At 40.0% G+C, this 25,879-nt stretch overlaps 1 protein-coding gene across 2 annotated transcripts in view; it reads right to left on the bottom strand.

The window, feature by feature from the left end:
- The window catches only part of RPS6KA5 (ribosomal protein S6 kinase A5), a 178,833-nt gene that overhangs the window by 28,892 nt on the left and 124,062 nt on the right, over positions 1-25,879 (bottom strand). For both annotated transcript variants that reach the window (XM_040641535.1, XM_040641536.1), the window contains exons 6-7: positions 18,833-18,916; positions 16,604-16,707 (exon numbers count right to left, since the gene is read on the bottom strand). In XM_040641535.1, the coding sequence (XP_040497469.1) occupies positions 16,604-16,707; positions 18,833-18,916 (188 nt within the window). The remainder of the gene's footprint in view (positions 1-16,603; positions 16,708-18,832; positions 18,917-25,879) is intronic.

The following is a 25,879-nucleotide window of genomic DNA, read 5'->3' as shown; positions in this document are numbered from 1 at the left end:
CTGACAGTGAATTCTGCCGATTCGGGCGAGGGAAATAAGCACTGCAGCCGCCGGCGGCAGCGGTTCTGATCCTGTGTGTCTGCGGCTTCTCACACCCGAGTCGTTGGCATTTACTGGAAGTCTACTCCGCACCAGGCACCAGGGAAAGTCACGGTCGGTCAGGTCAGCCGGGGTGGGTTCATCCACAAAGTGGGGGACGTGGAGAGAACAGGGTGGCCCCGCGGAGATGCCAAACCGGAAAGAGGGGCAGAAAGAGACCCCGTGTGCAACTTGGGGTGGTGGTCGGAACACACAAACAGCATTGGGGCGACGGAGGCATGCAGCAGGTGCCACGTGGGTTTTAGGTTGGGACAAGGTAGGGATCCCATCGGGAAGACACAGAGTGGAAATGTGAAGGGACTTCTCAGAACAGTGCTGATGAGAGGACATGAAGAATCCCCGGTGATGGCCCCAGAGCTTTCCCTTGCAGAGAGAAGCTCACCTGGCCAGAAGCAGCGGTGGGAGGCCCAGCAGGCCATGGCAAACACCCACCCAGCTTGCAGGAGAGAAACCAGGGGCCCCCACAGGAGGAGACATCACAGCAGGAACACTTCTTAGGCTTCTTGTTGTCTCGGTAAACAGAGCGGCACAGGATTTCCTTAGTGCATGGAGAGGTTCTGAAGCCTAATCCTGCAGAGAACCGTAGGGCCAGGAAGAGGACCAGAAATGGAGGTGGGGTGGTGAGGAGAGAGCCCCCAGCAGCCTTAAATCTTGTCTCCACCGGAAGATGATCTGGGATTCACCTTCTTCTTATACTGTTTCCTTGAAACGTAGTGGGCCACGATAAATGTGAAATGACAGCGGTGCCTGGTTATTGCAAAGTTACCCCTGAGAGGTGTGAGCAGACAGGACTATTTAAAACTCGGAGAACACAAGCTTCTGGGTGTTATCTCTTACCCCAAGGGTGTCCTTGGGTGGGGGTGGGGGTGTGCTTGGAAGCTGTGCACAGGGGAGTGTTAAGATACAGTTCTCGTGCTGAGCTTCCCATGCTGGGGTGGTTTGCACCCACCCACCAGGTCTCACCACTAATGGCTGAGTGTGTACTCTGTGGGCTGGGAAGCCAGGCCGAGGTGATCAGAAGGACCACTGATGAAGAGGTGTTCGAGGCTGTCATGCTGTTGCTCTGTTTCCTGACCTGTGTCTTAGAAAGCCAAGTAAAACTGGTGCCAGATTCCAGCCCACTGTGACCTGTGAACGTGAATGCCCACCGAAGCCCAGACCGATACAGCTACACAGAATGTGCACTGCAGAAATGGGGGACGCAGGGGGAGGATGCTGTTCTAGCCGGTGCTAGTCGTGGGCATCCTAGAACACCCTGCAACAAGGGCAGGAAGACATTTCTCAGGTGTTGCTGCCACTTCATCTCTCCAAATGTTCTCGATTTCTGAACTGGTAGTAGTCCAGAGCTCTTTCTTTTTAGCTTCAAAGGGAATCCGGAAAATTCCATAGAGGAACTGCCATGGAGTACAGCTCTCTGTAAAATCACTACAGGCCCTTGATAGATCATGTTCAACACTTCTTGTGTTTGTTATCATTTAATCCATACAATAATCCTATCAAAAGGCGAGCTAGTATCATCCCTGTTTTTTTTTTTTTTAAAGATTTTATTTATTTATTTGACAGAGAGAGAGACAGCCAGTGAGAGAGGGAACACAAGCAGGGGGAGTGGGAGAGGAAGAAGCAGGCTCATAGCGGAGGAGCCTGATGTGGGGCTCGATCCCAGAATGCTGGGATCACGCCCTGAGCCGAAGGCAGACGCTTAACCGCTGTGCCACCCAGGCGCCCCTAGTATCATCCCTGTTTTAAAGATGAGGCAAGATTCCTTTCAAATAAAGCAAGAAATATACATACAAATTAAAATTTCAAGCAGGTATTTTAGAACATAGATGATTTTAATTTTTTTGCAAGAATAAGCAAAACAGCTAAGAAGAGTTTGAAAAATAAAATAATTGGGAAGGATTTTACATGTTAACTCTGTGTTAAAAAGTATTACAAAACAAAATTGTAAAACTGAGGTGCTAGCAAAATAAATCAATAGCCAAATCAAATGAACAGAAGAGATAACTTGATAAATATCCAGGCACATAAACAAACTTACATTGTTTTTGAAAAGGGAACAGCCAACATAGGAAATACCACACTGCTTGACAAATGTGTTGGGGAAACCAGCTATTTGGGAAATATCGAAACAAAGCAAGACCCTTGCCTTATACCACAACCTGAAATAAACTCCAAATGGATTGAGGAATTACATGAAAAAAGAAAAATTAAGTAAAATTAAAATTTATAATATAAACATGAATATAAAATTTCTTTCTATTCATGAATGTTAAGTTTCTGAAAACCTCTGTGGCCAAAGAAATTCACAACTGATTAGCTTAAGAACATATGAATTAAAAGGTGCAAACACCAAGACTAGACTTAAAACTATGATGGGGAACAGGATGGATGGACAGTAGACAGACCAAGCAAGGATGGTCAAACCGTCATGGTAGAATCATGGCGGAAGCAGGTAGACGCATGTCCACTCTAACAGATACAACATTTTCATAATAAAATGTGGTGGAAACAGTGAGCCTATGAAACTTTTCACGTGTTTCATACGTTTACTAAAACATAACAATAAGGAACTGTCTCAACGATGGTATTAGTACAATGGGTAACGCTCACCTGTTTCTCTACTGAGGTCTCTGCTCAAGGGTCACCCTATCAGAACATCTTTCTCTAACCATCCTGACAAAATACCCATTCTCTTCATCCTTCTTTCTTTTTGCTTCATGGAATTTAAAGACTATTACATTTTTATTTGTCAATTATTTATCTCTCCCAAATAAAATGTAAACTCTGAGGGAGTAGGGATTCCTTTTTTTAAAAAAAACAATTTTGTTCACTGCTTTTCTCGTGGGGCCGAGAACACTGCTTAGCACACAGCAAGCCCTCAACAAATATTTCCTGAATGAATAAATATCTGATTGTTTTCCATTCACGATATCTTGCTCACTCAGGATCTTTCTTCCTCAACTACAACAGACGCCAGCAGACAACATTTTTGCATTTTCACAGATGGCATGCCTTCTCTTGGGTTGTTTATTTCTATTTGCCCTCCATTTCAAAGTTCACAATCTTTCCAATATCGTGACTTAATATTGTTGATTCTCACTTCCTGGTTCCCAGGTGGTCCCAGAATTACAGGATTACTCATATGCCTGCCTGAGTTAAGAGGTGTTCTCAGCCAACTTCACTTACTCTGAATAGTTAAGAACATTGTGGTATATCTATTCAATCGTATGTTATAGAGCCATTGAAAAATTGTGTTTACAGAGAGCCTATAATTGCAGAATGTGTAAAACTTAAAGCAAAAACTGGGAAATAGGAAATTGTATTTCTAGTATGAGTACAACACTATACAGATGTAGAAGGAAATATATCACAATATCAGCAGTGTTTGTCTCTGGGTGTTATTATGCACATTTAACACTATATGCACATTTCACACTAAATTGAACATTATTTTTAGCACAGGAGCAATAAAATGAACTTCATTTACAAGATCACAGACCCACAGAGAACAGCACGCAAGCATGGCAAGGAGGCCAGGAAGGCTCGAAACTCCCGTGAGCAGGCCCCTGTGGGTATTTCCCACCATCTGAAGGCATCCTTTTCTACCTTCAGCCTCCACAAACCTTGTTGGTCCTCCCAGCCTGGCCCCTGCGGTCTCTCCATCCTGAACAACTGCTTCCTTGACACTCCCAGTCCTCACGGGTCTGCGCTGCCTTTGTATTTACATGGCATGGTCCTCTTACCACTCAACTATTTTTCAAAACACCCTGGTATTACGAATTGTCATCTCTTTATTCCATATCTTCCCGGACAGTATGTAAGTTTTCCTCGGACGACAACTCTGTATATTTCTCTTCTGCCTTACGAGGTAAAAATGATTCAGCACATACTCTAGAGATCAGTGACATCAGTCCCCCTCTTGTCTGCGGGCCAATCCCTTACCTGCAATAAGCATCCACCTCCCTAGGAAAGAAAGCAGCAGCACAGAGTCAAGTGTGAGACCTGGCAGAGCATGGAGCAACTTTCCAGGAGCCACTCTGTACTTGACCCCACTCCCAGCTCCCAGTAGCTCTGCGTCCTTAGGCAAGAAAAGCTCAGTTTCTTCTTCTGTAAAGGAAGCACACAGGGAGCTACCTGTTTTCCAGGGTTGTAAGGATTCCAGGCAACGAGGTGTGTGACTTCTCGGCACAGACAAAGGCTGGCACACAGCTGTGCCCAGGTGAGCCTCGCCCTCGGTGGGGCCAGGACCCAGGAGTGTGCCTGCTCTGAGATGCTGGCTGCCCAGAGGGGACACTTCCCTTTGGCTGTTACTGCATTTCTCCTTGATCCTCCTACCCTGTATTTCCCTAGACCCTGCCACTAAGAATAATCAAATGAAATTGTTTACCTATTCCTGTAAAATCAGTAACTCTACTCAAACTCTGAGCCAGTAACTCCAGGGACCCCCCAGGGCACGTCTTATGTGAGCAATAAATACTCTTCCTCATTCTCACATCTCAGCATCTCCTTTCCTTCTTTTGCCTCACAAACTACCCGAGGGGTGCTCACTCCTGCAATGGCTTCTGGTGCACAAGACAGAATATTTCTGTTCCTTGTGAGGTTTGGGGAAGTAAAGATGTGTGCATGAGCTTGTAAAGATTTTGGTAAAAGAGCTTTCTTTTCTTTTCACCATACAGCATCTTCTCCCTAAAAGTGATGGATATGACCTAGATTTGCCCCCCCCCCCCCAAGGGCTAAGGCTTCCAAGAACCGAGCTGCTCGGGCTGGGCTCCTCCTCTCTGCACTCTCCTATGCCCAGCAGGTCTACTAGACTGCTTTATCAGACATGCCTGGGTGGGTCTTAATCGCAGGGTAGGTGCAGTCTGGGCTAAAGCTGGGACCCCACTACACCAACTATGTTTTTTGTTGGCAGTCCTCGTCCCTGTCCCTCTTCCTTTCCGCTCTTTTCTGTGACTCAGACAATGCTCACAAAGCTTTTACTTCACCCACTCCACTATTCTGTTAGAGCACTTTTCCTTGGAATGTCTGGGTGACTCAGTTGGTTGAGTATCTGCCTTTGGTTCAGGTCATGATCCCAGGGTCCTGGGATCGAGTCCTGCATCGGGCTCCCTGCTCAGCTGGGAGCCTGCTTCTCCCTCTGCCTACCGTTCCCCCTGCTTGTGCTCTCTCTCTCTCTCTGACATATAAATAAATAAAATCTTAAAAAAAATAGAGCACCATTTTCTTAATGGGCAAGATGAAACAGATGGGAGAGGGTGGAGAACCACACCTTGGGGGTTTCCTGGGACCAAGAGGCTGCATGTGACAATAAACTAAGGCAGCGTTGAGTCAAGAGTGGAATGAAATGCAAAGAATTTCAAAGAGATGGCTAAATGGAAAACAGCCAGAGTGAGGGCAAAGAGCTAGAGTACAGAGCCAAGATTATCATCCAAAAGGATGAGGCCCATAAGGAACAGTAAGATTACTCCAGAGATGGAACTAAATGACTGAGTCATCAATGCAGAAGGCCACCTCCACAGCCTCTCCAGGTACGGATGAGGCGGACCTTTTCGACTTCAGGTTGCTGGAACCAGTGGAGAACTGGCTGAGGCGGTAATCAGAGAGGGCAGTGAAGTGCCTACACAGGGCCTTGCAGGGACAACAGAAGGCCAGGTCTCAGGGGGAGCACTGCAGACTGAGAAAGCCCCAAACGCTAACCATTGTGATAGCACCGCTGATGGCTCCTTCCACGGCTGGAAGGATTATTCCTACGTTTTATTCAGGGCTCTACACCCTCTAAGCTCCTGAAGAGAGTGCTTGAGAGGGCAAATTAATAATACAGTATGATTCAGCGGATCCCCACATGTTATGCAAGGGAAGCAGGAGTAACCCGAGCTAAAGGACGCTGAAAGGAAGTAAGACAGAAAGCTGAGTACCAAGGGCAGGGTCATTTCCACCCTGCTCCTCTCCTCACTGCACCCCTCCCATCACTGGACTCTGCCCTGCAGCTGCTGCAATTGTGTCACGTGGAAGAAAGTGTAGATGAAATCTATTGTGCACAGGGAACATTAGTGGATTTGGGGGTAACTAGTCAAAAAAACCTCCAGAAACACAGATGCTGCTAATGTGTACACAAATACCTAAAATGAGGAAGAAAAGAAAAAAATGAATAGCACATTGGGAATCAAGAAGGCTTTATAAAACATGCTGATTAAGGATTTTATCCAAAAAACGTAAGAAAGCCAAGGGGAAAAATGATCTCTTAAAACAGGCTAAGAAATAATGACGCTTGTTATTCTATGCATAACTCTAAAAGCACGACATCTATAAGCAGACAATCTTAAAAAATACAAATGAGTTAATTCAAGGTGTTACTGACTAATCAACATGGATAGAATGAAAGAATCCCACAGAATTACTATTTTAATTTTGCTTCAGAAGACTATAGTATGACACACAAAATCAATGTACCAGAGTAATTACCTAAAGAGAGACACTCCTTGGGAGGACAATTAATATTCAGTTCCCTAACCCAGAGGTCAGCAACCTTTTTTAAGGACCCATGGTAGGCAGACTTCTAAGATTATCTCCAGCGATCACGGTCTCCTTATTGTCACAGTAATCCGCTTCAGGCATGTGCAGGACCTAGTGGCTTTCTTTTTCTCCTTCTTTTTAAAGATTTATTTACTTATTATTTCAGAGAGAGAAAGAGAGCACGAGCAGGAGGAGCAGAGGAGAATCTCAAACAGACTCCGCGCTGAGTGCAGAGCCCAACGCTGGGCTCCATCCTACAACCTTGAGACCACGACCTGAGCCGAAACCAAGAGTTGGATGCTTAACCAACTGAGCCACCCAGGTGCCCCTGACCTCGTGACTTTCTTATAAACAATACTGTCAGTAGAGGTTGGACAGGATGCCACTGTCACAATTAGGTTCTAAAACAGTCCAGCCTCCTGGAGACTCTCTCCATTCCCTTCCAGCCTGCACGCTTTGAGGAAGCAAGTGGCCAAGTCAGATAGGCCCACGTGGCGAGGAACTGAGGGGCCGTCTTTAGCCGACAGCCAGCCAGGAACAGGGTCCTCGGACCAACGGCCCAGAGGAACCGAATGTGCCAACCACCACATGAGCTTGGGAGCTGATCTTTTCCCAGGTGAGCCTTGAGAGAACTACAGCCCGGCCAGCACTCCGACTGCAGCCTGTGAGTGACCCGCAAGCAGAGGGTTTAGCTACGCTGTGCCCAGATTCCTCAGCCACGGAAACTCTGAGATAGTTAATGTAGGTTGTTTTTAAGCCACTGAGTTTTGAGGCAGTTTGTTACTTAGCAATGGATAAGGAATAAGCAATATAAGGCCAGATGATAAAAATCCGTTAGGCTTTGAAAGCCACACGGTCTCCGGGGCGACTCTGCACCCCTGCTGCAGTGGCCCCCATGGCAGCCAGAGAGGATACTCCAGTGCAGGAGCACGGCTGTGTTCTAGGAAGATTCTACTGATGGACGGTGATACTCAAATTCCATATAATATTGACGTGTCATAAAATATTGTTCATCTTTTGACTTTTTCAACCACTTCAAAATGTAACATGGAACGTAAAAACCATTCTAGCTCACAGGCCACACAAAAACAGGCAGCAGAATGGATTTGGCCTGTGGGGTGTAGTTTTGCTGACCCCTGACCTAAACAGATTTTATTATTATTTTGATAACACTGAGACCTGAATTTATCTAACATTATGCTTATAATAGTACAGTGAGACACATTAACAAAGCATATTGTACTGATGGATTGTGAAATGCCAAACAGCAAATATTTTCTACCTTTCAAAGTCAGAGAAAATGAGGCAAAGAAACAACGCTGTCAGAGATGATGGAAGAACTGCACACAGACCTTCTATATCCTGAGTCTCAGGTGAGGACACAGGATCCAACTTTCGTGGATCACAAAGCCCCAGGCCCGCAAAGGACGAGGGGCGGCCAGAATTGACGGAGACCCTGGTGATGGGGAGGACACCTTCGCACGCAGCAGTAACCCAGAGCCTAAAAGAAGGGGGTCTACACACAAGGGGAATAAAAGCTAGCAGGAGACACACAGGTAAGAAAAGCACACGCTATGTACATGAAATACAAGTAAGACACAGACTCAGAAAAGCAAATGAACGCTTTATCCTAAATAAAACGATCTTTAAATCCCTAAAGCACTGTCTGGAAGAAACAACAGAACTTGTCTATGTTCTTTAGAGGATGGGACCAGGATCGAAATGCAGAGGTTAGAGGAAGCAGACTGCAGCTCGTGTTAAGGGAGGCAAGACTTTACACAAGTGAAGTTGTTCAGGAACAGAAGGGGCTTCCCTGAAAAGACCTTACACGCCTGCGTCATCCGCTCGCCGATGGCGCTCACGTGGAAGGGAGAGGATGCCTGGGACCCTGCTGAAGGGGTTCTTACAGCAGGAAGAAAGCTCTCCTCTCCTAAATTCTTACTATCTTTTAAAATTTGATATAGTGGAAAAAAACACTCTTACTCTGGTTTTAGGCTACCTAACAGCTACAGGCAGGCAGGTAACTTGGATCTGATGCTATCTGGAAGCAGCTCAAGTAACAGCTCTAGGAAGTAGGCAGCACTCAGGAAGATCACAAACAGGAAGCAAGAATTCAGTGATGAAAAAAGCCCTTGGCTAACTGAGACAAGGGACAAGATAATGATACACTTATCAGAATGGTACATTTTTTTTCACTTTTTAAATTTATGGGTTTTTTAAAAAACTGAAGTAGAGTTGACACAATGTTACACTAGTTTCGGGTGTGCAGCACAGTGATTCAGCAAGTCTGTGTGCTACGCTCTGCTCATCGCAGTGTGGCTACCATGCGTCAGCACGCACCATCGCAGCACCACTGACCGCATTCCCTGCAGTGTACCTTTTAGCCCATGACTGACTCATTCCATCCCCGGAAGCCCGCATCTCCCGATTCCCTTCACCTGTTTTGCCTGTTCTACACCCCCCCCCCCAACCATTAGGTTGTTTTCTGTGTTTATGGGTCTGTTATCTGCTTTTTTTTGTTTGCTTGTTTGTTCAGTCTTTTAGATTCCACAAATAAGTGAAATTATATGGTATTTGTCTTTCTCGGTTTCACGTATTTCACATAGCATAATACCTCTAGCCCGTCCATGTTGTCACAAGTGGCAAAAATCTCATCCTCTTTTATGGCTGAGTAATATCGCACTGCATATGTTGTGGATGGTGCATATTTTTAAAAAAACAGACTATGAAAGACTTTATACCAGGAAAGACAATCGGAATGATTACCTTGAAAGGGAAAGGTAGTGTAGGATAATTTAATTACTACACTGTTACAAATTTCAGTAACAACCAAAAACCATGCAATCATAAGTTAACCCTAAGCTTTAAACAAAATTATTAACAACATGACAAAATGGATAATTAGTTGATTAAAGGGCAATAATCCTATTTAAGTTCTTGAAAAATATGTTCTAGTTTTAAGATTTCAGACACTCTGATTAAGGCCTTTCTCTTCCTAAAACCAGAATGTCAAATGATTGATCTAAAGGCAATAAAAGAAATTTAAATTTGAACATCGCTTGGTTTAGAATACTCCTGCCATCGTAATCAGCAATATATTACCTCGCTGCAGGCAGTCCTTGAAGGAAAGGAAAACTGTAAGAAGACCGCTTGTGGACGTGGACTCAGAGAGTGGGGAATCAGTCAGAGGACGCACTATTTCATGCCATCAAGTTAAGGCTGCCCTTTGCACCTGTCACCATGAGAGATGTGACCTTGCAAAGAGACCCAAATTCTCAAGACAATGATCAAGATTTCCTATAAATCTGAGGCATTTTCAAACTGTTAAGAGGCCCATTTAAAATAAGCAAAGTGGTATTAAATTTTTTAATAACAGGCATGACTTTAACTATGATTTTAACAAGAAATATGACTGATCACTTTGGAATTAAATAAACTGGAATAGTGAGAAATTATTTCCTTCCTAGTCTGTCCTGTAATTGGTATGTTTAGAAAAATGTAACAGTTTTATTCAAGTAAAACTGACGCACAGTGAATTTCCCACACACAAAGTATACACTTTGGTAAGTTCTAACGCATGTACACCTGTGAGATCACTGCCACAGCCAAAGAAAGGAACATACCCAACCGCCCTCCATAGGTTCCTGGTGCCCCTTGGTCCTCTCCTCTGCTCCCCTTCCCAGTCAACTGCTCCTCATCAATTCCCACACTTGAGCCAGCTTATATATCCACAGGACCTCTTGAATGAAGGGGAAGGTGGGTCGCCTCAAGGAAGGGCCATGAAAATTCATACTGTGAATCTTCCTCCCAGCCTTCCCTGAAGGGGCCTATAGCTTTTTACCAGAGGAACTGTTCATTGGCGAAAAGGAATTAACCACTTTCTGGGGACTACTGGACTCTGGCTCTCTGAACTGACAGTAATTCCAGGAGACCCCAACCATCACTGCAGCCCACCAGAGTCGGGGCTTATATTATGGAGTCAGGTGACCAAGAGAGTTTCAGCTCCATCTCATGGTGGCTTCAGTGGGTCCCTGATGCCATCCTGCGCTTATTTTCCCAGTTCCAGAATGCATAATTGGAAGAGACATAGTTAGCAGCTGTCACAATCCCTACATTGGTTCCCTGACCTGTGGAGGAAAGACAATTATAATGGAAAAGGCAAAATGTAAGCCATTACAGCTGCCTCTTCCTGGGGAAATGGTAAAACCAAAAGTGATAACGGCATTCCTGGGGGATTGCAGAGATGAATGCCACCATCAGAGACCTGAAAGATGTAGGAGTGGTGATTCCCACCTACCCTCTTGCCTCTTTGGTCTGTGCAGAAGACAGATGGATCTTGGAGACGACACTGGAGTATCATCAATTTAACCAGGTGGTGGACTTCAACTGCAGTGCTGTACCAGACATGGTTCCGTTGCTTGAGCAAATTCACACACCCTGGCATGCAGCTATTCATCTGGCATATGCTCTTCTCTCTACCGCTCTCCATAAGGCCCAGCAAAAGGAGTTGCTTTCGGCTAGCAAGGCCAGCAATGTACCCTTACTGTCCTAGCTCAGGGGTACATCAACTCTCCAGCCCTGCATCCTAATTTAGTTTTTGAGGCTCCCGATCACCTTTCTCTTCTATACCACACTGATCAACATGTTATGTTGATGACCTTATGCTGATTGGACCTAGTAAGAAAGAAGTAGCACCTACTCTAGACTGGGAAGATAGCTGTATGTCAGAGGGTGGAAAATAAATCGAACTGAAATTTAGGGACTTTCAAGGTTAGTGATTTCTAAGGGTCCAGTTGTATGGGGCATGTCAAGATACTACTTCCAAGGTGAAGGATAAGTTGTTGCATCTGACCCCTCCTACAACTAAAAGAGAGGCACAATGCCTGGTGGGCCTCTTTGGATTTTAGAGGTAACATATTCCCCATTTGAGGGGAGGACTCCAGCCTGTTTTCCAAGTGGCCTGAGAAGCTGCTGTTGAGGGGGGCCCAGAACAAGAGAAGGCTCTGCAACAGGTCCAGGCTGCCGTTCCAGCTGCTCTGCCCCTTGGGCCTTATGTTACAGCAGATTCAATAGCGCCTGAGGCGTCAGTGGGAGATAGGGAAGCTTTTGGAAAGTCTGGTAGGCCCCTAGAGGTGAACTGCAGTACAGACTCATAGGATTTTGGAGCAAAACCCTGTCATCTTCTGCAGATAACTACTCCCCTCTTGAGAAACAGCTCTTGGTCTGCTACTGGGCCTAAACAGAGACTGAACACTTAACTATGGGCCCCCAAGTTCCATGAGAACTGAGACGCCCATCATATGCTGGGTGTTATCTGACGCATCAGCAGCACTCCCTCATCAAATAGAGGTAGTAGACACGAGATGGGGCCTGAGCAGGCCCTGAAGGCCCAACTTACATGAACAAGTGACCTGGATGCCTGCGCCCCCCGCTCCCGCTCCATGCTTTCTCTCTCGCAGCCTGCATCTGTGGCCTCATGGCTGGTTCCCTATGACAGCCGACAGAGGAAGAGAAGACTCAGGCCTTGTTTACAGATAGTTCTGCATGAGAAGCAGGCACCATCCGAAAGTGGACAGCCGCAGCACCATAGCTCCTTTCTGGCACATCCGGGAAGGACACGGTGAAGGGAAATCTTCCCAGACAGCAGGACTTGGAGCAGTGACCTGGATGTTCATTTTGCTTGGAAGGAGAAACGGCCAGACGTTCAATTTTATACTGACTAATGGGCAGTGGCCAATGGTTTGGCTGGATGGTCAGGGACTTGGAAGAAGTAAGATTAGAATTGGTGACAAGGAAGTCTGGTTGACAAAGATATATCAGTAAGAGGTACATGGATAAACCTTACTGAGTGGGGAGAAAAAAATGTAGAGACATTTGTGTCCCACGTGAATGCTCACCAAAGGGTGACCTCAGCAGGGAGGATTTTAATAATCAAGTGAATAGGGGGATCTCTTCTGTAGATAGCAGTCTCTTTCCCTAGTCAACCCCGCAGCAGAGCCCATCACTGAGTGCCCACTACGGCACCAATGCCCAGGGTGATCAGCCAGTTACATAGTGGCAGATTGATTACATGGGACTGCTTCTATTATGGAAGGGCCAATGTTTCATCCTACCTGGAATAGACGTGTATTATAGATACGGATTTACTTTCCCTGCATGCAGTGCTTCTGCTAAAACGACCATCTGTGGACTTAGAAAATGCTTTATGCTCTGTCATGGTATTCTACGCAGCATGGCTTCTAATCAAGGAACTCACTTTATAGCAAAAGAAGTGTAGCACTGGGCCCACGCTCATGGAATTCACTGGTCCTTACCAAGTTCTCCACCACCTTGAAGCAGCTGGCGTGATAGGACAGTGGAATGGCCTTTTGAAGAGACAGAATGTGAGCCAGGTGACAATATGTTGCAGGGCTCTAGCAAGGTTCTCCAGAAGGCTGTAAATGCTCTGAATCCACATCCAGTATATGGTGCTGTTTCTCCCATACCAGGATTCATGGACCCAGAAATTATGGGATGGAATTGGGAGTGGCACAACTCACTTTACTCCCAAGTGACTCACTAGCAAAATGTTTGCTCCCTGTTCCCGACTTTATGCTCGGCTAGCCCAGAGGTCTTAGTTCTAGGAAAACGAATGTTTCCACCAAGAGACACACAATGAATGATTCCACTGAGCTAGAAATTAAGACAGTCATCCAGCCACTTCGGGCTCCTCGTGCCTTTGAATCAACAGGCAAAGAAGGGAGTTCTGGTGCTGGCTGGGGTGACTGATCATCACCACCAAGGGGAAACTGGACTATTACTCCGCAGCAGAAGTAAGAAAGAGTGTCCAAAACATATGAGATCCCTTAGGGTATCTGTTAGTATTACCATGCCCTGTGATTAAGGTCAACTGAAAACTATAACAACACAACCTAGGCAGAAATACTAAAGGCCCAGATTCTTCAGGAATGACTCTCTGGATCATCCCACAAGGTCCTTGCTGAAGACAAAGGGAATACAGAGTAGGTAGTGAAAGAAGGTAGTTATAAATACCACCTATGACCCCGTGACCCGTTACAGAAATCACTGTATTTCCTCCTCATTTTGTTATGAATATATGTGTGGGAATACGTGTGTATTAATCATTCTAATATATATGTATTACAATATGTCTTTGTTGCCTTTCCCCTCTTACTGCTTTATCATGCAAGATAAGATGCACTGACTTTATATCATGGTATTTAAGTATTGTTAATTTTTATCATAGTATTTAAGTTATGGGATTTCAAGAAGAGCGAACATCACTTAAGGATTTTATGTAAGGGGTTAATGGGTATTCCACTGTATGTAGGATAGCTGTATCGCATTTGGTGGAATTATGACCCTGTTATTGTCTTTCTTTATTTGGAGATTAAGTACAGTTTAAGGAAATGTGCATGGCTGCCAAACTGACACGGGGTGGCCTTGTGATGGTTAACCCCAAGTGTCACTTGACTGGGCTACAGATTGCCCAAATTTAACATTGCTATGGGTGTGTCTGTGAGAGTGAATCTCAATGAAATTAGCATCTGAACTGGTAGATTCAGTAAAGTAGAATCCTCTCCCCAGTGTGGGCAGCAACCAATCCCTTAAGGGCCTGAGTAGAACAAAAAAAAAAAGCAGAGAAGAGAGGATTCAGCCCCTTGCTGCCTGCCTGCTTAACATATGATGCTGGTCTTCTGCCATTGCACTGGGATTCATATCCACAGGCTCCTCTTATTCTCAGGACAGGGTCTCCAGCTTGCAGACGGCAGATCATGGGACTTCTCAGCCTCCATAATCAGATGAGCTGATTCCTTATAATACATTCTCTCTCTCTCTCTCTCTCTCTCTCTCTACACACACACACACACACACACACACACACACACACACACACCCTAATGGTTTTGTTCCTCCGGAGAACCTGCTACAATCCGGCTCTTTATCTGTGGCCACTCCAGTGAGTACACAGCAGCATCTCACTGTGGTTTACTCTGCATTTCCCTAAAGACTAATGATGTTGGTCATCTTTTCACATGCTTCTTTGCCGCTCATAGATCCTCTCTGGTGAGCTGTTAAAATCTTTTGCTCATTTTTCAAAGTGGAGGGTTTCCCCCCTTGAGTTTTGAGAGCTCCTTATGTATTCTGGACACCGGTCGTCGATCAGCTGCAGGATTTGTCATTTTTCTCCCAGTCTGTGGCTTGTCTTTCCACTTCCTTGGTTTCCTTCAAAGAGCACACATACTTAATTTTGATAAAGTCCCATTTATCAGTGTTTTCTTTTACGGGCTGCACTTCTTGTGTCCTATCTAAGAAGTCTTTGCCTAACTCAAGGTCACGACGATTTTCTTCTATGTTTTCTTCCAGAAATGTTTTAGATTTTACATTTAGGTCTATGATCTATTTTTAATTTTTCTATAAAGTACAAAGTATTTATTGAAGTTCATTTTTTCCTCATGGCTCTAGCATTTGTTGAAAAGACTATCTTTTCTCTACCAAATTGACTTTGCACCTTTGTAAAAAACAAAACAAAACAAAACAACAGAAACAGTCGTCTATATCTGTGTGGTTCTGTTTCTGGACCCTCTATTCTGGTTCGTTGATGAGTTGTCTATCTCAATATTAACAGCACAGTGTCTTAATTATTGTAGCTTATAAGCCCTGAAATCAACTTTGATCTACTTTTTCAAAGGTGATTTGGCTCTTCTACGTCCTCTGCATACCTCTATGAATTTTAGGCTGTCAATGTCTACGGGATAAAAAACAACAACAAAATAGCCTGCTGGGATTGCGACTGTGATGAATCTACAGATCAGTTTAGAGAAATCGCATCTGAACTATACTGAGTAGCTCCCTCACGCGTGTGCGCTTATCAACACTTCACTGAATACTCAAGAGGTACCTTCTGCAAGTCTCTGGATGTCTCTCTGACTCTGCCCTGCAAACGCTAGGTGCCTGGTCCTCCTGGGCTCAGTTCCACATCACCTCAACTCTGCCTGGGCCTGCCCTCCCTGTTCTGTAGCCTGGATACTCTCTCAAGGCAGTAAGCTGGGCAATCAGAGGGCTCACCTCGTTTATTTTCCGTCTCTGTGTTCACTGTCCTTCACTGCTAGAAGCTGAATGTCTTCGACAGTGCTGTTTCAGATATTTTGCCCATTTTAAAAATTGTTTCAGGCAGGAAAGTAAATCTGGTCCCTGTTATTCCATCTTGGTGGAAGTCTCAATTTTTAATTTTTAATGTCAAATCTGTTCTCAAAGTTATAAAATTCAAGTAAAAACAGGACAAAAACATAACTAGCAATTAGTATAATGTTTTATCACTGTTCGTTTATTTGCTCATTAATCCATTTCATTCCAAAAGTATTTATTGAACTCTGCATGGTCAGCACTGTGCTGGCACCTGAGCATACAATCCTGAAGATCAAAGCCAGACACGCCCCTTGCTCTCACCGAGCTTACAATCTAGTGGGACAGACAGACATTAATCAAATAACTAGGAACACATATGTAACACTGCCATCGTGACAGCTGCTATGAAGAAAAGACTAGAAGAAGGCTACTGTGATAACCTACAGGAGGGTGATTTTATGGTATTTGTTTCTATTGAGCCTAATATATCCACGAGTTGAAAATATCACTACTTTTTCTTTACTTGCCAAGAAATTACATTCGGTTTACAGTAGGGAAAAAGTGTCCAACAAATACACTTCTCAATATATGATGTCCTAGGTTAAGATAATAAATGAAGTGCTTAGGAGCACATAAAAATTTTGACACTATCCTTATGAGACTTAAGATGTAAGTGGGCACATAAAATATAAAGAAATATGAATTCTACATATCTCCATTGAATATAAATGGAAGTTAACCACTTGAACATCATTTTGTCTACCTTCATTTAAAAAATTATCTTTTCTATCAGCCTTAATTTCAGAAATTTGGTAAGTTTCTTTGAGAAAACAACACATTTATTTTATTTGGTAAGTCTTACCTAGATATCTCAGCTTGGGAATTCTTCTCCCCATCCACAGTGAAAGGAGACGCTCCAGTAAGTAATTCATACATCAGAACACCCAAACTCCACCAGTCAACTGCCTATAAAACAATAACGTCATTTTATAGACTATGAATATATATTGTATGAGAAAGGAAAAAGAACAGAATAAAACTATATATTTGAAAAATATTTTAACAAAAAGATCTTGTATATAGCTTTCTGTGTAAGCAGTATTAAATGAAGCACATGCAAGAAAGACATTTAGAGAACAAATATCCAGGTATCCTCAGAATAGAATTTAAACACAGCAAAGTCGATCAAGGGACTAAAGGTGTTGTCATTATTTCTTAAATCATTAACTAATGGTTTTATTTTGGTTAATTTTTTTAAATTTTAAAATTTATTTTAAATTTAAAAGTTTTAAAGATTTTATTTATTTATTTGATAGAGAAAGAGAGAGAGAGAGAGAGAGCATGAGATGGGGCAAGGTCAGAGGGAGAAGCAGACTTCCCACTGAGAGGGTAGCCTGATACGGGACTTGATCCTGGGACTCTGGGATCATGATGTGAGCTGAAGGCAGTTGCTTAGCTGACTGAGCCACCCAGGTGCCCCAAATTTTAAAAATTTTAAGTAAAATCTTCAGACTTATGGTGGGGGGGAAAAAAGGAGCATTCAGCATTTTTATTAATTATTTAGATACAATAAATATTATGAAATTCCTGGAGTCAGAGAACAAAAATGAAAAAAATCCCATCTAAAGGTATCATATTTTCGTAATCACCTAAATCAATTCTTCTTATAGGACCTATCACATACATCTTCATTTATGTGAGTCTTCAATTGTGGGAAATGTGAAGATACTTAAAATGATATAAAATAAAATGATCTAAATTGGAAACCAATTTATAAATGCAGCTACCTGAACTGAGAGCATAGCAAGTTATATATAATTTAAGGAATCCTGACATATTGAAAATTAGTTCTTTTATAGTTAGGCAAATCAAGATTTCAATATCTGTTGAATACACAAGCTTATACCAATGAGATATTAACTGGATGCTAAAATTTTTAACTCTGCTTCCAAATTTCAGGGCAAAGGTTTCAGAGAGATGATGCAAAATTTATGAACCTAGAGCTATTTTAAAGAAAACGCATAATGATAAAGTATAAACCATGATCAGGCCAACTGCAATCATAAAAGGAACAGTGTGTAGCCAGGTACACTGATAAGCACTTTGTATATACGGTCACATTAAATCAACTCAAAGTCATCAAGGTGTTCCATGAACAGGAAAGAGTATTTATTGACTAGCTATATTCCAGACCTCGGGTATACAGGAATTCTAGGAGGTTCTATAAGGTTTTTGTCCCTAAAAATTGGTTACATTAGGTCTTCGAAGGTAATTTTCAAATTTTAACAGTTATAAATCCCTAACAAACTGTTGGGGACAACAGTTTCAAAGAATACCATGAAGCAAATGAAACCAGCAATTCAATTACTTTATTCATACAAGCTGTTTCACTGCCACCTGAGTCAGGACCCTCCCAATGTTTTGCTGTTGGATTTGAAACCAGCTGTTGAGATGATACAGATCAACAGATTCCTAATCATATGGCCTGAAACTAATACCACACCAACTTGAAGAACAGGCTTTGGTATATGATTAGTTATTAGTAAGGAGAACAAAGATTCTCCACACTTACAGGTGGGATTTTGAAAGGGGATGAGGGAGAGGGGAAGATGAGGACCAAAAAATAGTCGAAATTCCTTATTTGGAGAAAATTATTAGTACAGCAAAAGCATTAAGATGGCACTAAAGAAATCTGTACCCTTTAATACAGGATGAAAAAATATGTGACCTAGATTTTATAACAAAACTGCTTAAGATGCTTCTACAGTCTTCACTTTGCACATACAAAGGGAAATGAGGTTTTTAGAGGGCTTAGGAAAACAAACTTGGACTATCTTGAATGCAGGATTTTTTTCTTTCTTCAAGGACTGTTACAATGCTTATTTCTGTTGAAGAGATAATCAACAAAGTCTATCTTTTCCCCCTCAAACACTAGAAATCATAATGTGTTCCTGTACACAAAGCAAAGGAGAGAAAACAATGAAGGTAAGACAATACCAGAAAGAGGGCTCCGTTGAAGAGATTGGACCTAGGTTACTAACTAGGGTTCTTATTATACATTTTATGGAGATATAAGAAGTGTAGAACATACCTTGTCATGTCCTGAATCTCCCCCTCTGACAATATCCGGTGCCATGTATTCAATAGTCCCACAAAAGGAATATGCTCTTTCAGCCTTAAACAAACAAAAAGGCATTTGATTTCAAACCAGGCAAATGACAAAAAAGTTAATATTACATGTTAGTGGTTGAGATACATCACAGTAGAAAAGTAGTGGTAGAATCTACTTGACAGACTCCCCCCTTCTCATCAGGACAGATCATCACCTATATAGTGAGTCCTGTCCAAAGACTTCCTTTGCCTGAAACCCTCCCATTCATCCATCCATCCATCCACCCACCCTTCTTCTTTTTTGTAATCTCTGTGTATATTTTAATTATTGGTTTCTTGTACCATTCTTTTTGTAAAACCTCAAATAATCCTAGTAGGGTAACAAGAACTGTTTAACACTTTAGTACTTTATTTCCAGATAGGCAAGATTGGGAAAACACTGGGAAACCTTAAGGCAAAAAAGAGACCAAATTCTAAGAAGGAGAATAGGGAGTCCAAAGATGAAAAATGCCGAAAAATATTTTTTCCACCTTATTTTGTTTACGTTTGGCACTGCCAATCATATGTTTAGTAATGAGGAACAAAATTGTTTTTCTTTTATAAAAAGATTGTCTCTTAAAGAGAGTTGCTTCTCTTTTGCAGAGTTTTAAAACGGTCTAGATTTAAAAAACTAAATTTTTAAATAATCAATTGTGTCATATGACTCATCCCAATGAAACAAAGGAGAGTAAATATCTAAATTATTATACAGATATATTAAATATGGAAAAAAGAAGTCCTCCTTAACAAGATACATTCTTATGGCTGTATCTGAAACTTTTTAAGGCACTTTGGTGCCATTAAAATATTTTACAAAATTACTTTAAAGGAAACTTTTCAATTTACACTTTACTCTTTTTCCACTAACGAGGTTTTTTTTTTGTTTTGTTTTTTTGTTTTTTGTTTTTAAAGATTTTATTTATTTACGTGACAGAGAGACAGCCAGCGAGAGAGGGAACACAGCAGGGGGAGTGGGAGAGGAAGAAGCAGGCTCCCAGCAGAGAAGCCCGATGCGGGACTCCATCCTGGAATGCTCGGATCACGCCCTGAGACGAAGGCAGACACCTAACGACTGCGCTACCCAGGCGCCCCCACTAACAAGGTTTTAAGAAAAATAAGCATTCCTCTTATTAATCCAAATTCAAAAGTAAAGAACACTATTCTAGCAATGTTATAGAATTAGTAGAAGTCCTTTATTAGGGGAAAGTTAAGCCCAAAGACAATAAATATAATGAATTTATTTAAACATTTTGGTAACTAATGTATTAAAACTACTTAATTGTGTGTATATATATATATATATATACATATATTATACATCATATAATTAATATGGTTTAAGATTCATTTCTTTCTTTTTATGTGCTATATATGCTGAAAGATTACTATCCCCAGAAACTAAAATAAATAATTTACTTATGCTTATATCTGCAGAAAATTTTCTTTTTTATTACCTGGCAGAATAATATTATTGAAGAGCTAATATAAACCATACATCAAATATTATCTCTCTGCTTCATCATTTCAGTACCAGATGTTAATTTTGTATTAAACTACTGGAAAATTAAAGCTAAATAAAATTGATTCCATTTAATACCTGCATAAAAAGTTAACGAGTCATTTTTAACTTTGTTAGACATGCTTGGAAAAATGTGTTAGGAAACATTCCTCTGTTTACTGAATTATTAAAAAAGAAATAGTACAAAATCACTTTAAAAAAACCCCAAACTTCATAAACCAGTGTTTTTAGTTAATATACTATTTATTATGCAATAGCCTTTTTTTGGATAAGCTAAAATCACTGTGTAGCTGACAAAGAAACATGAAAATTACTAAGTCAGAGTACTTATTATTTGTTCTCATCTTAAAAGATACCTTTAAAGCATTATATCCTAAATCAAGTTTAGATACACTGAAAAAAAAAATTCTCCAAACTGGTTTAGGAGTAAAAAGATAAGGAGTTTTGATTGATTGCTTCTCTAGATTTTATTTATTTAGAAAACTAGTCTTTTTAGCAAATATAAACTTTCACTTTCATTTATAGGCAGCTCCATGTCAAACCATTTTGGAAATTACACACATTTCCTTCTAAGTATGAGGCAATGATTAAACTTTATAAGCCGAGGATCAAGAAAATATGCACTCTCTTCTTCAAGATAGATATTCGTAAGTTTAGTGTAAAGAGGGTATGAAACACACAGATCTTATTGATTAAGTGCCAGAAAGGTTTGACAGTCACTACCATTTCCCATGTCTTCCTTTCTCTGACAATGAGAACTATGGCGGCTCAGTTCTTGACTGTCTCAACAGAGGGGAAGCTCAGAACCACAGTAAGTGCTCAAAGAGATACTGGCTACCTTCTCTGTGTGATTTTTGAGCTCCTTTTTAATACACTTTAGGTTCTCTGTTTTGTGTTTGTTTTATGTGTTTTTTGGGGATGCTGGTGGTGGAAGGGAGTAGGTAGTATCTACATTAATACGATAATTATCTATTTGATTGAAATTCCAGGAGACAGAAACATTAAAGCCGAAGTGTTGGGAAATTCCAGTTACTGAGAAATAATAGTGAACAAAGCATTTCTTAAGTTTCTGTTATTTTAAAACATTGCCATTTTAGCCTCCTGCAATTCTGTGTCTGCTTCCTCTTCCTCTGCCCCAGTGGAAGTGTTGCTCCCTCTGGGTTTTAACTTACAGTGTATCAGCCTTGACTTCCGAAGAGCTTATCTTTTATCTGTAAACATATCCCTAATTTACTTTTCAATTTGTGTTTATCTGCCTAGGAAGATGCATGTTATCTGGAGTGTATACTGAGTGCCTTTCAAATAATTCTACCAAGAAGATAAACTGATGCGGTATGACAGGGGAAGGTCAGTAGTGGGTGCAGGAAAGATTTCTAGGTAATATTTTATGAACTATGATATAAAAAGGCTAGGCTAACACAGCTAAATTCTGTTGTTTATTATTTGTTCAAAATATCTTTATAGTAATATTCTTCTCAAGGAGACAAGGTAATCAACCTATTTAGCACTTAAGTCCATGCTATATTATAAGCAACGTTACTGATTAAAGCTAGCACAGAATTAAAAGATGAGAATTTATTGAATGTAAAAATGGTAAAAGCAGTGTGTACCATCCTGGCGAACAATATATGGTACTCTTGCGCTTAAGGGATCAGCTGATCAAGGAGGTTTCACTGTTCCTTAGAGAGAAAGATCAGATAGCACTGGACAAAAAACTGGCTTCCTTCTAAGGAAGAATCCAAATACAAACTGAACTGTCAAACTCTTAGGCATTTCTTAATAAATACTAGATTAAATCATCCCTAGCTTTTATTTGCCAATGTTTTATTCTGATCTTATTTATGATAAATTTGTAAGTTAAATATAAATTTACCAATGAGAAGTTTTTTCTCCCTCCTGTATTTTTTCCCATCCTAATTTTGACAAATCTCCTCACAACAAGTATCTAGAAATGTTCAATTTTTAAAAAGAAGTAAATATTGGACTGCTAATCATCTATGACTGTGCTCACAAGAAAGAAAGGGGAATCCCTAGATGCCAGCCATGAAGAGGGTGCAGAACACCAGTGAGGTAGGCATATGACCTATGCTGTGGCTGCACAAAGGGAGGGCCTTAGCTTAGAAAACAAACAAATAAATATTCCTCTTGTGAAATCAAATCCCAAGGCTGTGCGTCTTATAGATTTAAGGCCTGAATTTACTCTCATCCTCCATGGTATGGGGAAGTGAGAAAATCTGGTCAACATGGTGCTACTCTGGAACACATGACCGAACCAGAGAAATTTCCACAACCTAGCTGGACCAGGGTTCACATACAGAAAGTCCCAGAGTCTTAAAATTTCTAAATATGTGAACTCAACCAAACTAAACAGAAGGATTACTTGAAATACTAGAACAATAATCTATAAAAGATCAGTATGTTGTAAAAGATGAAAGACATAAAGGAAGGAAAATATCCATAAAATTATGTAGCAGTATAGAAAAGATTAGAAAGGATATGAAAAAGCAAATAGAACCATATAAATGAAAAAATATAGTAATAAAAACAGGCTGATCAAACAGGGTAGACACAACTAAAGAGAGAATCTGCAAACCAGAAGATACATTTGAAAAAATATTGCAAAAGTCCCAAGGAAACTAAATAAAAATACATCCATGAGTGGCAAATTCCATTTCTTAACTTGAGTGATGGTTATAAGTGTTTGCCTTATAATAATCCCCTAATCTGCACATATATTTTGCTTTTGTTTTTGCATATGTTTTATTTTAAAATAAAAAGATAAACCAGTCCATAACTAGATATATCTATGATGGCTAAATTAACAATGAATATGCAATAGAAAATAAAGGCATTTTAAGACAAAGAGAGTTTACTATTCATTAAGTGTTGTTAAAAAAGACATCTAAAGGATGCACTTCAGAAATAAACTGAATTCACAAGAAAAGAGTTAAGTTGTAAGAAGCAATAGTGAACAGAGAAAACAGGTAAATGTGAGAAAATCTAAACAAGGATTGAATTTATAAAATGAAAATTACAGAATAATTAATTTGGGGAATATAACACAACATGGGACCAAATAATAAGTAACAATAACACAGAAAATGAGATGGATAATTGAAGTTAAAGCATTCCATGTTCTTGTAGTGGTCATGGCAATTACAGACATAATTGTTAAGTCAGTATGTAAATTAAAAATTTCAGGGTAATAACCACTAAAAGAATAGAAATAGAGTATATATAACTTCTAGACCATTAGGGAGAAATGAAATAAAGAAATCCTAATAATCTAAATAGGAAAGGAGGGGGAAAAGCAAAGAGAAGTTGTGATAAAAAGAAACACATAGCAAGATAAAAGAAATAAGTAAAAACATATCAGTAATCATAATATACAGATTTAACTCACCAGTTAAAAGATAGAAACTCTCTGGATCAAAAACAAAATCCAGCTATATGTTATTTACAAAAGGCACACCTAAAACATAATGACAAAGAAATATTGAAAGTAAAGAGATGGAAAAAGATATATCAGACCAGCACTAACCAATAGAGAGCTGGAGTATTTTTATTAATAGCAGGAAAATAAACTTTAAGGCAAAAAGATTATTAAAACTAGGTAGAGTTATTACATAATAATAAAAGAAACACTTTACTAGGGAAATAATACCATTCCAAACCTGAATTGCTCAATATTTTTTGAAAAGCCTTAAACTATATAAAGCAAAAAGGAGAGATCTTCAAGAAGAAATGGACAAATCCACAACTGTAATGGGCATTTCAACATATCTCTTTTATAACTGACCAATCAAGCAGGAAAATAATTAGTGAAGCTATAGAGGATTTGCATGATGTTTATGAGAATACACAAAACTTTTATAACAGAGAATACACATTCTTTTCAGGCATACATGTCATATTAACAGGAATTAACCATGTAATAGGTTACAAGGCAAATCTCAAATTCCACAGAAATAAGATCATACATAGTTTGTTCTCCAAACGGAAAGCAATAAAATTAGAACTCACTTACAAAAAGATAACCAAAAAATCCTCTATGTTTGAAAACCTAAAAACCCATTTCTAAATAATTCATGGCCCAAAGAAAAAACACAATGAATATTAGACTATAAGAATAACAGTAAGCATGCCATATATCAGAACTTGTGAGATACATCTAAATTTAAAATTCAGTTTCATTAAAAATGAAAAGATTAGTGAGCTGGAGGTCCAACTCATAAGTTTAGAGAGAGTGTATGAACGAAAAACTCAAGAAGTAAAAGAAACAAAGTAATAAAGGAACATCAGCAAAGAAATAGAAAAAATGAGAAGCTTGACAAAAGCTGTTTCTTGGAAAAGACTAATAGGCAAATTTCTAGCAAACTGTCCAAGAGAAAAAAAGAGGAAAATTACAGATCAATAATATTAATAATTTAAAAGGAAACATTACTACACTTACAATATTTAAAAAATAAGTGAATTCTATGAACATGATGCCAAAGAATTTAAAAAGAAAAAATGTAACATTTTCTATAAAAATATAACTTACCAAAATTGACTCAAGAAGAAATTGAAAACTTAAATATTATTATAAATATTTTTAAAGAATTAAATAAGTATTTGAAAGCTACTCACACTCACCTAGGAGGTGGGAAAAAAATATACACCCTGAGGTGCATTAAGGGGAAATTTTCAGAGGAATAGGATTTCTATCTACATACATGATTCTAAATTCATCTCATGATATTAGTATAAGCTTGATATCAAAATCAGACAAATGTAATATTAGAAAAGAAAATTACAGGTCAACTTGACAATAAAGTCCTAAATAAAATATCAGCAAAAAAATCCAGCAAAGTGTAAAAATACCCAGCAACATAGAAAGTAAAGTTTGTTCCAGGAACTGAAAAATGGTTTAACATTCAACAATAACAAAAATCCTATTAAAATAACTTACAACACTAGGTGATTAAAGAGAAAAACCGTAAGAATTTATATCAATAAACAACTAGAAACTAAGAATATAATTCATCTATCAAAAACCTAGAGTAAATACCATACTAAATTGTAAAACCCAAGACATGTCTCCTTAAAGTAAAAAGCAAGAGTACACACAAATAAAAGTAGACAGAACAATAAAGCCAAACCAAACCATCCACCCACAAATACACAAAAAATAAAAATGAGAATCACAAAGATATAAAGCTACCATTAATGACAAGGTGGTTCTATTTTTTTCTCTTAATATAGTCATTTACATAAAAAACCCAAGTGAATCTGTCAATTAGTGGAATATGAATTCAGCAACATTGCTATGTACAAGATCAACAATATTCTTATGTGTTGCCCAAAAAACCATAATTTTCTAATTTTTGTAGCCAGGAATAAAAACTATAAAGTTAATAGAAATGAATCTAATAATGTAAATATAAAGCATTACATAGAAAGTTATATTATTGAAGGAAATAAAAGATA

Source organism: Ursus maritimus, unplaced genomic scaffold (assembly GCF_017311325.1).
Source record: "Ursus maritimus isolate PB19 unplaced genomic scaffold, ASM1731132v1 scaffold_25, whole genome shotgun sequence".
Classification (NCBI taxonomy): Eukaryota; Metazoa; Chordata; class Mammalia; order Carnivora; family Ursidae; genus Ursus; species Ursus maritimus.
The sequence above is the reverse complement of the archived record's forward strand: the minus strand, read 5'-3'. Positions and strand labels throughout refer to the sequence as shown.